Source organism: Oryx dammah, unplaced genomic scaffold (assembly GCF_014754425.2).
Source record: "Oryx dammah isolate SB20612 unplaced genomic scaffold, SCBI_Odam_1.1 HiC_scaffold_17, whole genome shotgun sequence".
NCBI classification, from domain to species: Eukaryota; Metazoa; Chordata; class Mammalia; order Artiodactyla; family Bovidae; genus Oryx; species Oryx dammah.
In genome coordinates this window covers 39,648,235-39,666,642 of record NW_024070201.1, presented here as the reverse complement: position 1 = coordinate 39,666,642, position 18,408 = coordinate 39,648,235, and the positions used below count along the sequence as shown (strand labels likewise).

Genomic DNA, 18,408 nt, shown 5'->3' with positions numbered 1-18,408 from the left:
ATTTTGGAAAATTGTTTTGTTATTAATATTAAGGTTTATAAGATCCTAGTGGACAAGGTATAGAAATGGGGGCTGGATGATACTAGTTGGGTGTCATGCATTTAAAATTTGTAGCACAGTCTTGCCCAAAGGGTAAGAAAGGTCCCTTAGGGGCTAGATGGCTCTGCTCTTGGTCCAGTTCCATCTGATGTTTCATTTCTCAATATCACATGAAGGTGCAAGATGCCCTATTTACCAGTTCACAGAAACCCCAAACTAGGAGAAATGTGTCAGGTAAATATAATATCCCAAAGATCCCCCCTTAATGGAACAAAATAAGATGATATTTAACAAGGCACAAGTAAGTCTTGAATTAGTTTTGGAAGATCAGTTGCACAAGTTGAACATGAAGTCCTCAGACTTCACCACTCCTGGGGTGGGAAGACAGGATTCAGTTGCAAGTTAGGAAGAGCCAGGTGAAGACACCGCTGCTGAAAGGACACCTGCATTCCAGGGCACAAGGTGAAGATGTAAGCGTGTCTCTCCATTCTGGGCTGTTGATATTTTGTTTGATTCTGGACTCTCCTTAAGATATGTTCTGGGAAATTAGAAGGCAAATAGAGGTGGACAGCTCTTTTATGATAAAATGATAAATGACCTAGAGGTACTGACTCTGAAATAGAAGACTACAGTGGATCATGAGATCAGTCTTCAAATATCTGAATGTCTTTCACGTAAAATAGAGTTATGCGTTCTCTATTTGCCCCCAGAGGGCAAAATTGGACTCAGTGGTGAACAGCCAACCCACTGACTTGAGCAATAGAAGTTTTCAGTACTTGAGAGGACACAGCTCTGCAGTGGGCTTCTTGGACAGAAGGGCATTTCACCATCCATGGAGAATTACCGTAGAGGCTGGAGTGAAGGGTGGGAGAAGAAATTCCTTTGTGCCTCGATGGCTGGGAGAGATGACTCCTAAGTGATCCTCCATCATGTACATTACATGATTTGAATAATGACCATTACTATGTATTGAGTTTATACTCAGCGCCAGGGCTGGGTTAAGGTCTCTGAATGCACAATCCCATTGTATCTTTAAACAGATAAGGAGACTGAGGCTCAGGGAGGCTGAGAACTCAAGCCCCCACAGTGACAGGTCAAAGAATGGAAGTTTGATCCTAAGTCTGAATTTAAAGTATATGTTTTTAACATCTATGTCATATATACGATCTATAAATTTCATTCTTCCACTCAGCAACTAATGCCCTGGAATGCTTGTTCTTCACCTCCTCCTGCCCCTGGAAAACTCCCACTCGTCCACTTAGACTGAGCTCACCTGCTGTCTCCTCTCTGAGGTTTCCCCCACTTCCTCCACGTAAGATGAATCGCTTCCCTCCTGTGCTGCATGGCAGGGGCGCATTGTATCCCAACTGGCTGTGTGGCGTTGGTTTCCCCACTGGATTGGAAGGTCCCAGTTTCCTGAACAGCTGGAGCCAGAGCTTATTCATCCCTGCCCCTCAGCACCACCAACAATGCTCACAAGATGCTGGTACTCAACAGGTTTATAAGTTCTTTTACTCATTCATTCATTCAAGAAACCTAAGAAAGAATAACACTTACTTCCCTTTCCCTTTTAATCCTTCCTGCACCAAACTCTAGGTATCATTCTCCTGCTCAACCACCTTTAGTGTCCCTTTGTATTTACAGCATAAAGTGCAAAAGCCTTAGCATGGCGTTCAGGGGCCTCTATGATGAGATAGTCATACACTTTGAGGTTTCATTGTCTACCCTCTGTGCCCCTTAGCCCTTCCTGACCTCCGTCTCCACCATCTTCTATCCTCTTGTCTTTGCTCATATTGTTCCCTCTTATTGAAATGTTCTCTCCCACCCTCAGTGTTTCTTCTCAAAGTGTTATCCTTTCTTCAATACCCCAGTTCAAACATCACCTCCCCTGGGAAGCCCAGCCTCATATCCTGACCAGAAATCCCCTCCCTTCTGTGTATTCCCAGAGTCCTTTTTTTGTTGTGGCAACAGTTTTCTGATATTCTATTTTATTCTAGCTTTTTGGTCTATCTGATCTAAAAGATTATCTAACAATACCCTTTTCAGCAGATACCATGCCTTACTATCTCCAAAATTCTGGTGATACATAGCATTATCTATCACTGTATCCCCAGTACCTAAGGCAATACCCGACTCCTATTCTGTAAATAGGTGTTATTGAATGAATGAATGAATGAATCAGAAGTCAAGTTCTGCATTGTAGCACCAGTTTGTACATTAACTAAATATATAATTTGGGACATTGCATATCAATCACTCTGGACCCCAGTTTCCATGTCAATAAAAGAGTGATCAAGGAGACAGGGAGAAAGAGAACTCATTTTTATGGTTGACTTTGCAATGTGCTAGGGACTTTATTTACTTTAAAGGGCTGTGAGAGGAATGGAGGGAGTAATGAGGAGGGGAGAGGGGCATACAAGCAGAGAAGAGTATGAGCTTAGGATAAGGCTCTCCGGAACTCAAGCCCTGGCTCTGCCACTTACTAACCGTGAGCTTGAGTAAGTTATTCTAATCTTTCAAACTTCTGCTTCTTCAGCCATCAAATGGTGATAACAAGGGAACCTACTGGTGAGTTTGTTGTGAGGATTCAATGAGGTATTGCATACAAGGTACTTAGCCCATTGGCTGGCATGTAACCCTGCATTATAAACAGCAGCTCTTTATTATTATTCTATTACCTGTTTGCCTTCTTGTTTAGTCTATCCCATGAAGAAGCAGAGGTTCTGAGACGTTAAACCGCTTTCCCAAGGTCACACACATCTTCTGACTGCCCTGTTTTCCTCTCTGCCTTTGGGACAGAGGATGAGATGGTTGGATGGCATCACTGACTCAATGGATGAGTTTGAGCAAACCCCAGAAGATAGTGAAGGACAAGCGAAGCATGGCATGCTGCAGTTCATAGGGTCGCAAAGAGTCAGACACGACTTAGCAACCGAACAACAAACAACAGCAATGGGACTTACCAAGTTAAATCCTCGGAGGATGGCCAGGAGCTTTGCAACACAGCTTGTATTCCCATTTCAGGGTGAAAGACTAGAAAGCCACCGATGTTACTACTTCCCAAACATTCCCAAATTTTAACATTTTATTGTCTAAACATTTAGCATCTAACACTGAATATCTAAAAGCAATGTGAATTTTATCATGGTAATTCTTCTGTTTAATAAAGGAATAAAGGTCAGGATCTAAGTTATAAGTGAGGATGGATAAAACTTTTTCCCTATGAGACTCAAAGCTAATAACTTTTCCCCTCTAATCATTTGGCTTTTCTTTGTGCAAAAAAAAAAAAAAAAAACCCAAAATGCCAGTTACCACTCTTCTATAACCAGATGGTATGTGAACTTTCCTGCCCCATGAAGGGAGCCACAGCCCACCTGGGCACTCAGTAGGCATTCGATTCAGAAGAAGAGAAGGAGATAGTAACCAGCAGGGCTATTAGGGCTTTCTTTGGTGGTGGATATGATATACAAATGTATAGAGATTTTATGGAAGACACTCAAATATTCAGAGGAGGGTCATTAGTGTGGCAGGCCATTGTCAAGGGTATACCAGCCTTGGAACTGAAGTATTCACGCCCTAAATGTCCAAGAGGACCTCCCCTAGAGCATGCGCAGGTGTGTTTTATTTGTTATGCCCATGACCTTGAGGCTTCAACAGGCCATCAGGGGGCTGCCACCTGCAAAGCCCTTTTTGCTACAAACATGGCCCCCTAAAGTAGCTTCAAAGCAGTTTGATCATGGGAAGAGAAATGCCAATCTAACCCATTTGCCACTGATTTCTTAAGCAGATTCAGGCACACAGGATGAAGCACAGCTTTTACAGGAATGGCTTAAGCTGGTTCTGGAGAAGAATAAATTAATGCGATATGAGTCAGAGCTCCTGATCATGTAAGTAAGGCAACATGGATAAAAAAGCAACCAGGGGAACGGGGGTGGCAGTGGGGTGGCCCACCCTCCTCGGTTGAAGTCCCAGGATTTTTCTCCTTGTGCATACAGAATTGTGATTGAGACAAATTGGTATTTGAGGTCTTGCATATCATGCTGGCATTAGTACAGAGAATCTTCAGTTGTCTGTTCTCTGCTGTGGAGTCCTATGGCTAAAATGATTTCAGGTAATAGGTCTGGGCTGGAGGGCATGTGGATAAGGCACTTGCAGTCCATTCCTGCCCCCCAGGGCAGGGGAGACCCCCCTGCAGTCACACATCTGCGATGGGGAAGCATATGTCTGGCCTCTGAGTGTGAACGATGGGAAGGGCTTCCTGACCACTCCTTGCGGCGTTAATGAATTGAAGGTGGAGATCTGTCTGGCTGTCCTCTGGATAAGAGGCTGCAGTCTGGCTGGTAGATCAGAAAGTAGAGATGGATCTCACTGCACTCTGAAAAAGTTGAAGGTCACTTTACCTGTCACCATCCTGGAGGGAAAGAAAGTGACATTTAATATAAACTGACTAAGCACCATAGGTTGTATACGGTGCTTTCCCTTATGCTGACCCATTTCATTTTCACCCAACCCTGAGAAATAATTTGGGGAATCTTAAAGGGGTCTAATAAATTCTATTCCTCATCTCTGCCTGGATTCTGAACTGGCTAAGAAATAAGACTACTGGGTCGACAGATGGAACATTAAACTAAAGCATTTATTACTGATCATGGCTAGCGTAGCTAAATATGAGACTCCAAGAAAGCTTGCTAACTATATTCATTTCCTAGGGCTGGACTAACATGTCACCACAAACAGGGTGGATTACAATAATAGAGAAGTATTCTCTCACAGTTCTGGAAGACTGAAATTGAGGTGTTAGGGGGGCCAGGCTCTGGGGGAGAATCCTCCCTTCCCTCTTTGGCTTAGCAGGCTCCAGGCATCCCTTGGCTTGTGGCTGCATCACTCCAGACTCTGCCTCTATCTTCACGTGGCCTTTTCTCTGTATCTGTGTCTGCTCTTGTAGAAATACTTGCCACTCAGTTTAGAGGCCACCAGGATAATCCAGAATATTTTCATCTCAAGGTTCTTAACTTTCCACCCTCAAAGACTCTTTTCCAAATAAGGTCACATTCAAAGATTCTGCTACTGCTACTGCTAAGTTACTTCAGTCGTGTCCGACTCTGTGCGACCTCAGAGATGGCAGCCCACCAGGCTCCCATCCCTGGGATTCTCCAGGCAAGAACACTGGAGTGGGTTGCCATTTCCTTCTCCAGTGCACAAAAGTGAAAAGTGAAAGTGAAGTCGCTCAGTCGTGTCCGACTCTTCACGACCCCACGGACTGCAGCCCACCAGGCTCCTCCGTCCATGGGATTTTCCAGGCAAGAGTACTGGAATGGGGTGCCATTGCCTTCTCCCTCAAAGATTCTAGGGGTTAGGATCACTTGGGGGTTCACCATGGAACCAAACTTCAGAATTAGACACACTTATTTCCCTAGTCACAAAATGTAGTGAATCACTTGCTTCTTAGGGGTAAGGCTTTTACCTGAGACCAGTGGTCTCACCTGGGGGCAATTTCCATCTCTGCTTCCTCCTTCCAGGGATATTTGGCAATATCTGAAGATGTTTTCGGAGAAGGCAATGACAACCCACTCCAGTACTCTTGCCTGGAAAATCCCATGGATGGAGGAGCCTGGTGGGCTGCAGTCCATGGGGTCACTAGGAGTCGGACACGACTGAGCGACTTCACTTTCACTTTTCACTTTTATGCACTGGAGAAGGAAATGGCAACCCACTCCAGTGTTCTTGCCTGGAGAATCCCAGGGACAGGGGAGCCTGGTGGGCTGCCATCTCTGGGGTCGCACAGAGTCGGACACGACTGAAGCGACTTAGCAGCAGAAGCAGAAGATGTTTTTGTCTAAGACAACTGGGAGGTGGTACTGATATCTAGGGAGGAGAGGCCAAGGGTGCTGCCGAACATTCCACAGGCAGACCTGCTTCCTTCACCACCACAGAATTACCCAGCCCCAACACAAGAGAAGACTCTACACATGGACATCACCAGATGGTCAACACCAAAATCAGATTGATTATAGTCTTTGCAGCCAAAGATGGAGAAGCTCTATACAGTCAACAAAAACAAGACCAGGAGCTGACTGTGGCTCAGATCATGAACTCCTTATTGCCAAATTCAGACTTAAATTGAAGAAAGTAGGGAAAACCGCTAGACCATTCAGGTATGACCTAAATCAAATCCCTTATGATTATACAGTGGAAGTGAGAAATAGATTTAAGGGTCTAGATCTGATAGATAGAGTGACTGATGAACTATGGAATGAGGTTCGTGACATTGTACAGGAGACAGGGATCAAGACCATCCCCATGGAAAAGAAATGCAAAAAAGCCAAATGGCTGTCTGGGGAGGCCTTACAAATAGCTGTGAAAAGAAGAGAGGCAGAAAGCAAAGGAGAAAAGGAAAGATATAAGCATCTGAATGCAGAGTTCCAAAGAATAGCAAGAAGAGATAAGAAAGCCTTCTTCAGCGATCAATGCAAAGAAATAGAGGAAAACAACAGAATGGGAAAGACTAGAGATCTCTTCAAGAAAACTAAGATACCAAGGGAACATTTCATGCAAAGATGGGCTCAATAAAGGACAGAAATGGTATGGACCTAACAGAAGCAGAAGATATTAAGAAGAGGTGGCAAGAATACATGGAAGAACTGTGCAAAAAAGATCTTCACGACCCAGATAATCACGATGATGTGATCACTAATCTAGAGCCAGACATCTTGGAAAGTGAAGTCAAGTGGGCCTTAGAAAGTATCACTACGAACAAAGCTAGTGGAGGTGATGGAATTCCAGTTGAGCTGTTTCAAATCCTGAAAGATGATGCTGTGAAAGTGCTGCACTCAATTTGCCAGCAAATTTGGAAAACCCAGCAGTGGCCACAGGACTGGAAAAGGTCAGTTTCCATTCCAATTCCAAAGAAAGGCAATGCAAAAGATTGCTCAAACTACCTCACAATTGCACTCATCTCACATGCTAGTAAAGCAATGCTCAAAATTCTCCAAGCCAGACTTCAGTAATACGTGAACTGTGAACTCCCTGATGTTCAAGCTGATTTTAGAAAAGGCAGAGGAACCAGAGATCAAATTGCCAACATCTGCTGGATCATGGAAAAAGCAAGAGAGTTCCAGAAAAACATCTATTTCTGCTCTATTGACTATGGCAAAGCCTTTGACTGTGTGGATCACAATAAACTGTGGAAAATTCTGAAAGAGATGGGAATACCAGACCACCTAACCTGCCTCTTGAGAAATCTGTACGCGGGTCAGAAAGCAACAGTTAGAACTGGACATGGAACAATAGACTGGTTCCAAATAGGAAAAGGAGTACGTCAAGGCTGTATATTGTTACCCTGCTTATTTAACTTATATGCAGAGTACATCATGAGAAACATTGGACTGGAAGAAACACAGCTGGAATCAAGATTGCCGGGAGAAATATCAATAACCTCAGATATGCAGATGACACCACCCTTATGGCAGAAAGTGAAGAGGAGCTAAAAAGCCTCTTGATGAAAGTGAGAGAGGAGAGTGAAAAAGTTGGCTTAAAGCTCAACATTCAGAAAACGAAGATCATGGCATCTGGTCCCATCACTTCATGGGAAATAGATGGGGAAACAGTGGAAACAGTGTCAGACTTTATTTTTTTGGGCTCCAAAATCACTGCAGATGGTGACTGCAGCCATGAAATTAAAAGACGCTTACTCCTTGGAAGAAAAGTTATGACCAACCTAGATATAACATTCAAAAGCAGAGACATTACTTTGCTGACTAAGGTCTGTCTAGTCAAGGCTATGGTTTTTCCTGTGTTCATGTATGGATGTGAGAGTTGGACTGTGAAGAAGGCTGAGCGCCAAAGAATTGATGCTTTTGAACTGTGGTATTGGAGAAGACTCTTGAGAGTCCCTTGGACTGCACGGAGATCCAACCAGTCCATTCTAAAGGAGATCAACCCTGGGATTTCTTTGGAAGGAATGATGCTAAAGCTGAAACTCCAGTACCTTGGCCACCTCATGTGAAGAGTTGACTCATTGGAAAAGACTCTGATGCTGGGAGGGATTGGGGGCAGGAGGAGAAGGGGATGACAGAGGATGAGATGGCTGGATGGCATCACGGACTCGATGGACGTGAGTCTGAGTGAGTTCCGGGAGATGGTGATGGACAGGGAGGCCTGGCGTGCTGCAATTCATGGGGTCGCAAAGAGTCGGACACGACTGAGCGACTGAACTGAACTGAAATGTCAGTAGTGTCAAGGTTGAGAAATCTTGCCCTAGACCACTAGCAAGGCTCAGAGTAAGAGAACACTTTTTTTTTTTAGGTTGTAGTTGTTTTTATTTTTCTTCCTGTTTTTTTTGAGATGTGATTGACATACGACACTGTGTAAGTTTAAAGTATACAGTGTAATGATTTGACTTACATATATCATGAAATGATTATCACAGACAGTAAGTTTAGAGAACATCCAGCATCTCATGCAAAAATATTGATACAAAATGAAAGAAATAGAAACAATTTTTTTTCTGATAGAACTCTCTTAACAATTTTCGTATTTAACATACAGCTAGTTGTTTTGAGCAACTTGAATTTAGTAGTGAGTGGGATATTCAGTAGGCAGGTAGGTATACAGGCTGAGACATGGATGGGGAGGTACAATTTCTGGAATCTACTCCTTATCAAAAGAATTTAGAATCAGTAGCTGTCAGAGTAGAGAGAATTCCGTAGAGCAGTTGATTTTAAACATTGTTGACAGTGACCCAGAGTATATTTTACATTGGCTCATTACATATGTGTGTATAAATATGTGTATTTATACACGATGTGTACCCAGAGAACACACGTTTGCTTAGGCAGGCTGATCCCAGGTGAGAAAGGGTATCAGCTAATTTTCCCTGTTCTTCCCAAACTTACCACTCCTGGGGTGAGAGTGAATCTAAGGGAGAAAGTGGAAAGAATAAGCCAGGACTTATACTCATCAAGGTCCACTGGCATGGAAGGAAATGCCAGGAGTGGGGAAGCAGGGCTCATCTGTAATTATATTTTCTATTACTATTACTATTTTTTTTTTTTTACTATTACTATTTTTTATATTGATGCACAAGCTGAGATTCAACAAACTAATTTGTCCACATCCACCTGACCACAAAGCCCTTTTTACACAACCATACCATCTGCCTTTGGGCTAGGTTTAAAGTATAAAATTCATTCAACAAACATCTATCAAGCATATTTTCTGTGCCAGGAACTGTGCTGGGTACTGCGGAAGTAAAGATGAGTCAGGCCCCAGTCCCTGCCTTCAAGGATCTCATGGTTTTCAGAGACGGACACGCAAGCACATGGCGTGAGAGAAATAAGAAAACATAGCAGTTGCTCTGTGAAGACTTGGAGGAGGAGTATTCAGAGCACAGGCCCCACCTGCGAAGGTCAGGGGGATGGTGACTGCACGGTGACTGGGCCTTCCCTTACTGGTACGCTGTCAGAGGGAACGTTTTCCTCCAAAAGAGGCCAAGGAGGAGAACTTGGAGTGTGAGGCAGATGAGAGCTCTGGTGGAGGGCAGCTTCTAGTTTGGAGAAAGGCCTGGCTGAACGAGGAGAAATGTCTTAGACTGGTGTGTGATGTTGAGTCCCTTGGGAAAGCAGGTGCCGGGACAGAATTAGAAGCACAAGAGATATAACAAAAGGAAGGAAAAAGGGAGTGGAACGAGAGTGAAATCTGCAGACCCCCCTGCAGTCCTGACACCTGTGAAAGGAGAGGGGCGCGGAGAAGGACTGGCAGGAGGAGCTTCAGACTGCTGTGCAGCCCTGAGGAAAATCTGAGCCAGGCCAAAAGGAGCACCAGCCAAGGCTGCCCATCCGAGGAGCCCAGAGTGGGGCAGAAATGGCCGAGCTCCAGCACCACCGCTGTGCTCGGGGACAGTGTGGCTTCAGCACGACATTGAAGTGGATTCTGCTGCAGCTGTCAGCTTACTATACACTACACTCCTTTCACAAAGTCCTTTCTTAAAGGAAAATCTGAGTGGTAGGTACATTCTATTGGGAGCTAGAGTGGGTCGAGGGAAGTTCAGAGTCAATAACAAAAGGCGGAGTATTGAACAAAGCGTGGACCTTGGCCTAAGTAATAGTAGAAGTAACAACAACAAAAAAATCCCCCAGCAACAAGAGTATAGTAAAGTGACCCAATGCTGTAGCAGATATGCGCACAGCCTGCAGCTGGGGGTGGGAGGGAAGCCCCAGGGCCCTAGTGTCAGTCCTCACCATTTTCGGTGTCTCGGTAGCAATGGACAGCCTTGACCCCTCTCTTCTCTCCTAAATCTTGCCTCTCTTGGTTTCTGTGATGCTCCATATCCTTCCTACCTTCTGCTTGCTCCTTCCCTGCTTCTACCTCTTTTGATTAGCTTCTAAATGTAGGCATTCCCATGCTCCTGTCTTCAAACTTTTTTTTTCCTCTATTGTCTCCCTTTTAGGGCTCATGTGACTTCACCTTTCACCTCTGACCCCTGCCGCATTTGTTTGTGGTCCTCATTTCTCCTGAGAACTCCAGGGCTGCATTCCCAGAGGTTGGAGGAACCTCCACATTACCACATGGCCCAGCATGTGGGGAGCTGAAGCAAGTTCTGTAATATACACGGCATATCACCAGGCGTTGAAAGGTCATGAAGTTCCATCTGACCTTCACTGAAAGCCGGCCTTCTTGACTTTGCTGGCAGACACACTGAGTACCCAGCACTCTAGCTTGACTCCTCCAAAGCATCACTGTTCTTTCACCATTGCCTACAGCCAGATGGGTGGTTGTCTGAGTACTGTTGCCTCCACTGACAAACTGCCTTACTCCTGTTTCCTCCTTGTTTTCTTGCTTACCACAGTCTAAGATTTGGGAGTTGTTAGAGGTGACGCTTGAAGTTACATTGCCCCTAAAAGAGAGGAGTTTTAGATTGTCATTGCTTCTACCATTCTAGTCATTTCTTCATGATCCATTCCAGTGTGGCCTTCCAGAAGTTCACTGGGATCTCATCACAAACTTCCGCGGCTCTCCGTTATCTACTGAGTTCAATGTATCTCAGCAGCAGTAGTAGCAAAACTGTCGGTTTAGAGGCATTCCAAGACCCCAGTCTTAATAAGGCAAAAGGAAAGCAGTTGCTATGGTCAATGGGTTTATTAAGTATTTCTACACAGGTCTTCAGTATTTACAAAGTCTGAACATTTTCTCATTCCCAGGGCCCATGAACTAGAACTGGAAGATCATCAAAGCAGACTAGAGCAGAAATTAAGAGAGAAAATGCTCCAGGAAGGTGAGCACGGTGATGTGTTTCAGGCCTTTGTTAAAGATGCTTTTCCCTGTGCAGACACTTGACCAGAACATCCTGCACTTTATACAGCAGAGTACTCTTCCTGTCTGGTGCCACCAGCCTGGGAGCCAGAGGGGGCACAAAGCCGGCTTCTTCTGCCCCCATGAGAGCACAGCAAGTCCCTCTTCGCTTTGCTCATTAGGGCTGGGAGAGCAGCGTTTTGCTCCATCCCAACCCATGTGCTAATAGCAATGAAGTCATTCATTCACACCTTCATTCACTTATCCATCCATTCATTTAACAAATGTTTGTTGAGAATTTAGAGTGGGCCTGGCAGATGGAGAAGAGCAGCCCTGCCCTGTGGCCTCCCTGGGGAGACTGACACTCAGGCTGGTAATTATAACGCAGTGAGATGAGGGCCATGATGTACCTGTTTCCACAGTGAGAGGAAGGTAGGCTGGGTTCTACCAGGCACTGGGGATGGTAAAGGAAGCATCCTCCCTACCACAACTGGGCCAGGGCATCACACGTGAGAAAATTATTTCCACCACTATGGAGGGAGAGTTGGAATAAACTAATACCATATACTGACTTATTGGCTCTAACCCATGAGGCATATTCACTCTGTTTTGTGCCTGTGTGTTTGTGGGGGCCAGATTCATGCATGGCTTTCCTACATTGGGACCAAAGTCTAAAAGAGCAAATTAAATCTTTTCTGTATACGTCATGGACCATATATTGCACCTACCTATGGGGTTACCTGTTACAGAACAAGCACCTAGTAAATGTGAGATGTTATCATCAAGATCATTCTCAGGTATGTTACTCCATTTTACAGATTAGAAAACTGAGTTTCTGAGCACTTAAAAAGCATGCTCAAGGTAAATGATGGGGCTACGACTTGGGAACAGATTATAGACTCAGGATCTCCTATTCTTTCTCACATAGTAGCGTTTGTTCAGTTCAGTCACTCAGTCATGTCTGACTCTTTGTGACCCCATGAACCACAGCATGCCAGGCCTCCCTGTCCATTACCAACTCCCGGAGTCCACCCAAACCCATGTCCATTGAGTCAGTGATGCCATCCAACCAACTCATCCTCTGTCGTCCCCTTCTCCACCTGCCCTCAATCTTTCTCAGCATCAGGGTCTTTTCCAATGAGTCAGCTCTTCGCATCAGGTGGCCAAAGTACTGAAATTTCAGCTTCAACATCAGTCCCTCCAATGAACACCCAGGACTGATCTCCTTTAGGATTGACTGGTTGGATCTCCTCGCAGTCCAAGGGACTCTCAAGAGTCTTCTCCAACACCACAGTTCAAAAGCATCAATTCTTCTGGGCTCAGCTTTCTTTATAGTCCAAATCTCACATCTATACATGACCACTGGAAAAACCATACCCTTGACTACACCTTTGTTGGCAAAGTAATGTCTCTGCTTTTTAAATATGCTGTCTAAGTTGGTCATAACTTTCCTTCCAAGGAGTAAGTGTCTTTTAATTTCATGGCTGCAATCACCATCTGCAGTGATTTTGGAGCCTAGAAAAATAAAGTCAGCCACTGTTTCCACTGTTTCCCCCTCTATTTGCCATGAAGTGTTGGGACCGGATGCCATGATCTTAGTTTTCTGAATGTTGAGCTTTAAGCCAAATTTTTCACTTTCCTTTTTCACTTTCATCAAGAGGCTCTTTAGTTCTTCTTCACTTCTTGCCATAAGAGTGGTGTCATCTGCATGTCTGAGGTTATTGATATTTCTCCCAGCAACACTGCAAACAGTAGTGTTTGTAGATTGTCTCTTTATAGCAATAGAAAGTATTTTTAACAAAATTCTTATAGAACTGCTCTGTACAGAACAGATAAAAGTGGTAATGTGAAGCCAAAGTGTTAGTCGCTTAGTCATGTCTGACTCTTTATGACCCCATGGACTGTAGCCTGCCAGGCTCCTCTGTCCATGGAATTCTCCAGGCAAGAATACTGGAGTGGGTAGCCATTCCCTTCTCCAGGGGATCTTCCCAATTCAGGGATCAAACCTGTGTCTCCTACACTGCAGGCAGATTCTTTATCAAAATCCTTATAGAACTGCTCTGTCTAGAACTGATAAAAGTAGTATACATCATCTTTTAATTGTCAGAAGGGGCTCAGATGTTTCCACCAATGACAAACGAAAATTGAGATTGAAATTTTGAATTTCTCTGTGTTGACAATCAAATAAGGGGCAGGAATACTAAAGTATACCTAAATTAAGAAATCACAGTAGGCAACTAAGATCTGATTTATACATGTCAAAACATTTTAAATTTACTCTGGTTCAGGGAGGTAAAATACATATCACCAAAGACTCACGAGCCACTTTTGAATCCTTTTTTAAAAATTCTTACTGAAGAGTGATGGTTATACATTTCTTCACTCTTCTGAGGTATACCAAAAAATGTAGTTCCTTCATTTTGCCTTGTCATCTTCCACGAAAGCTTCATCCCACTAGTTAGCAAGAAGAAAAAGAAGAAGGAAGGCGGAAAGGAAGAAAGGAAAGGGAACTCCCACTCTGGCAAACTTCAGTCATTTCAGTTCAGTCGCTCAGTAATGTCCGACTCTTTGCAACCCCATGGACTGCAACACGCCAGGCTTCCCTGTCCATTACCAACTTACGGAGCCTACTCAAATTCATGTCCATCGCATTGGTGATGCGACCCAACTCTCTCATCCTCTGTTGTCCCCTTCCCCTCCTGCCTTCAATATTCCAAGCATCGGGGTCTTTTCCAATGAGTTGGTTCTTCGCATCAGGTGGCCAAAGTACAGGAGTTTCAGCTTCAGCATCAGTCCTTCCAATGAATATTCAGGACTGATTTCCTTTAGGATTGACTGGTTGGACCTCCTTGCAGTCCAAGGGACTCTCAAGAGTCTTCTCCAGCACCACAGTTCAAAAGCATCAATTTTTTGGCGCTCAGCTTTCTTTATAGTCCAACTCTCACACCCATACATGACTATTGGAAAAACCATAGCTTTGACTAGATAGACCTTTGTTGATAGAATAATGTCTCTGTTTTTTAATATGCTGTCTAGGTTGGTCATAGCTTTTCTTCCAAGGAGCAAGTGTCTTTTAATTTCATGGCCACAGTCACCATCTGCAGTGATTTTGGAGCCCCCCAAAATAGTCTGTCACTGTTTCCGTTGCTCTCTCATCTATTTGCCATGAAGTGATGGGATCAGATGCCATGATCTTAGTTTTCTGAATGTTGAATTTTAAGCCAACTCTTCACTCTCCTCTTTCACTTTTACCAAGAGGCTCTTTAGTTCCTCTTCACTTTCTGCCATAAGAGTGGTGTCATCTGCATATCTGAGATTATTAATATTTCTCCCTGCAATCTTGATTCCAGCTTGTGCTTCATCCAGCCCAGCATTTCGCATGATGTACTCTTCATATAAGTTAAATAAGCAGGGTGACAATATACAGCCCTGATGTACTCCTTTCCTAATTTGGAACCAGTCTGTTTTTCCATGTCCAGTTTTAACTGTTGCTTCTTAACCTGCACACAGATTTGTCAGGAGGCAGGTCAGATGGTCTGGTATTCCCATCTCTTTCAGAATTTTCCACAGTTTGTTGTGATCCACACAGTCAAAGGCTTTGGCATAGTCAATAAAGTCAAAGTAGATGTTTTTCTGGTAAACTTAGTCTGATGCAATAATTTTAAAAGTCCCTCCAGGAAATGCTCAGTCTCTTTGGGATGGAAATGTTCAGTCTTGCAGATTGCCGCCCCTTCCATCTGCTTGATCCTGCCGGGTGTTAGCGAGAGGCAGGTCTGTGTGACTTTGCAGCACTGGAAATTGGTGTGGGTGGCTCTGATCCACTGACCCCCATGTAGCTGTCTCCCGTCATTAGCCTGCTCTCTGCTGCCATTTGCAGACCAGGTGCATGGCATGACCATAGCCTGGCCAGGCTCTCAGTGTACCTGAAGCCTCACTCCTATCCTTAATCAGCCTCACCTCAGCGCATCCTCCACTCAGCCTGGCCAGTCTACCAAACAGTCTGCACTGTGGGGCCACCTCATCCCTCACCATAAGGAGCCCCGCGGCAGGCCCAGTGGCCGGCGACCTTTGCACCTCTGGGCCAAGTGGACACTTCTGGCCACTGCCTATGTGTGCCACAGACAGCAAATCAGGATCTGGTTAGCCACATCCAGACGCCTCTTCTCTGCCCAACCATGAAGTTCTGCCTGTTCCATGTTTATACCTAGGGTGCCTTTCCAACTAATATCTTGCTGGAGTTCCAAGCAAGGGTCAGGGCAAGGGTACCTTGGGCCTCAGTGTTCCCATCAGATGATAGGATAGAAGCCCCCCTAAGGCCCAGAATGGACAGACTGGAGCCCTGGGCTTTCGCCTTCAGTTTCTCCTGCCTCTCGCTCCTCCATCCCATAAAACTTGAGCTGCAAAGGGAATGTTGCCTCTTTATTTCCCTTTTGTCATGTGTCCCTTATTCCTTATGCTGGTCTCAGAACAGCCTGAGGCAAGAGACAGTGGTACCATCTCTACTCTGGGATCCAGCTCACTGCGTAGTCCCCATGCATTAAACAAGAGGGGTTAATGGAATAATACATAAAATCTTCTCCTAAAGCAAGAATCCGACAAAACTTAAGATCTGCCTTGACAATCCTATTTTGAGCGTCAGGAAGTCATTACTACCAGTTTCTTTTTTCCTTCCTTTTGTAACAATCGTATCTTCCCCAGGCAATTGAATATCTCGGGGCAATTAGGAAGAAGGTCATGTACTCAGAAGGCAAAAGGGAGAAGCCTAGTCATAGTCTGGAAATGTCCTCCCAGCAGCTAGCCACAGCCTCACTTGGCTGCCGCCTGGTCTCTATTCAGAGGGCTGCAATGTGTTATTAACTGCAAATGAAAACAGGATTCTTGTCATTGAAATAACATCCACTGATGCAGATGGTTTACTCAGAAACTTCTCTCGCAGATTGCTCTGCTGTAGCTCAGATGTATTTAGGGAAAACCGCCTCTGTGTTGTTTTGCTGGCTTCTTTTTGGGGAGGGAAGGACAGGTGGGAGGGCTTGGAAGGGCTTGGCTTGTATGAACTTCTTTTTCTCACAAAGGGGTTTTCCCTGTTGCTTTATATAGTCTCCAGATGAAAACTGAGCTGAGAGCTGCACAAAGCACCCACCCTTCTAATCTGTGTCTTGCAGGGCAGGTTCCTGGTGTTAAATTCATTTCCTTGTTTTCTCCTTAGAAATTAACGAGCAGAACAAGTCCAGAACAATCAAGAACACCCCTGCCAAAAGCTCCTCTGAGGTCAAATGTTACCTGAAGTCCAATGTGTCTTTTTGTTTGTTATTGATTTTTTTTTTGTTCTGTTTTTTTTTTTTTTTTTTTCTGTAGAGAGCCAGAAAGATGAGAATGATCTAAATGAAGAGCAAGAAATACTCACTGAGATGATGCAAGTGATTGAGCAAAGGGACAAACTGGTGGATTCCTTAGAGGAACAACGCATCAGAGAGAAGGCTGAAGACCAGCACTTTGAAAGCTTCATATTCTCTAGGGGCAGTCAGCTGAGCAGGACATGAGCAGGCCCCGCAGGGAGCAAGCTGACAATCAGATCAGGCCAAGCACCCCACACTCACTTGTTCCTCCTTTCACAGGATGTTAGACCTGAAACATAACTTATACCATGCTGCAGTATTTTTTTTTTAATTAAGATTTTCTCATATGTACTCCAGCTGCCTAAGATACTTCCAGAGATTATAATGAAGAAAATATAGAGACTCTTTTGAAATTGGCAGTCAACTTCAGCTGGTCTCTCAGATTGGAGATGACTTTGGCAGATAATCAGCATTGTTTTCTATAAAGAGTGACACAGAGATCAGTTTTCCTGCTGCTTTCATCATTTCTCTTCCCAATTCATTGAGTTACACATCTTAAGATTTTTAAGAAGCTGCCTTTTCATTACTATATCCATATTTGCCTTTTTTTTTTGCACGGGTGACCAGTTTCCAAATGTCAGAAAGAAGCAGCCACCGTTTAAAGATTAGGTTAATATTTAAATTGTGCTTCCAGAGAAAGGGAAGAAACCTTGAGAATACTGATTACATAAAGCAAATAACTCATATAGCAGGTGTTAATTCAATCCAGGGTGAATTTAATTCACCAGGTGTATTTATAAGCCTTAATATAATATACATAAGAAATGAGCATTTAATAGAACATTTGAGCCTTAATTTTATTTGAAAAAAAAAAGAAAGAAAAAAGGAAATAAAACTTCAACTTCATACCATCAGGATTGTTAGTTTTCACCAAATGTTGTTGGCTTAGAAAATCTTTTCATTTTTTTTTCAGAGCACTCTCTTTATTTCCCTGGAATACAGTGAAAAACATTTTTAGAAGATGAATAATTTTTAAAGACAGAACCAATATTTTAAAAAAGAATTTTGAAGTGCTTTTATATATCTGCTGGTAATGGCAAAAAGGAAAACTCATTTGTTGATAAAATATTAGTGAGGTTGATGCTGCTACTGAAAGTGAACATTCTAGTGATCAAGGGTGGCGGATGCTTTCAGCAGTGTTCTCCTTAGGTCCAAACAGAGAAGTGTCTCTGACGCTCTCTACAGGGGCTTCCTGGAACTCCACAGGACAAGACAAGGTCACTTCTGCCTTCAAGGTGAAGTGAGGTGCAGTGGCTCCATTCACCAAATCCCAAATTGGATAAAGGGTTTTTTCGTTGTGGCATTTTCCATGGGAAAAAAAAGCTGGGAGGTAGAGTTTGTGCACTGACATGGGATTCCCGGGACATTTTGATGGTTCATGTGGAAACCAAAGACAAGATTTTAAATGGTGATTTGTTGTTCTAAAGTATGTGATTATTTTCTCTCGATGGGACTCTTTGAGGGTTAGTCCATCTTTGACAAGAGTGAGACTGGGGAAGTCATTGTTGCATGTCTGGCCTCTCTCATGTCTGCAGGTGTTTAAATGTATGTGTTGTTGGAGAAATGGTGCTTTGCAACTGCCTGGAGTGCTAACTCTCCTCAGTAGAAGTTGACCCATAAGCCTTTTGTCTGAGATGCTCTCCATACATGACAATCTGGTCAGCTGATCAGGCTGGAACTTAGA

At 43.9% G+C, this 18,408-nt stretch overlaps 1 protein-coding gene across 3 annotated transcripts in view; it reads left to right on the top strand.

Moving 5' to 3' along the window:
- The window catches only part of MICALCL (MICAL C-terminal like), a 71,548-nt gene extending 53,847 nt beyond the window's left edge, over nucleotides 1-17,701 (top strand). For 2 of the 3 annotated variants that reach the window (XM_040258365.1, XM_040258366.1), the window contains 3 exons: nucleotides 3,824-3,926; nucleotides 11,238-11,311; nucleotides 16,684-17,701. In XM_040258365.1, the coding sequence (XP_040114299.1) occupies nucleotides 3,824-3,926; nucleotides 11,238-11,311; nucleotides 16,684-16,868 (362 nt within the window). In that variant the 3' untranslated portion in view covers nucleotides 16,869-17,701. The remainder of the gene's footprint in view (nucleotides 1-3,823; nucleotides 3,927-11,237; nucleotides 11,312-16,683) is intronic. The other variant, XM_040258367.1, reaches the window with a different exon arrangement.
- Nucleotides 17,702-18,408: the final 707 nt, after the last annotated feature.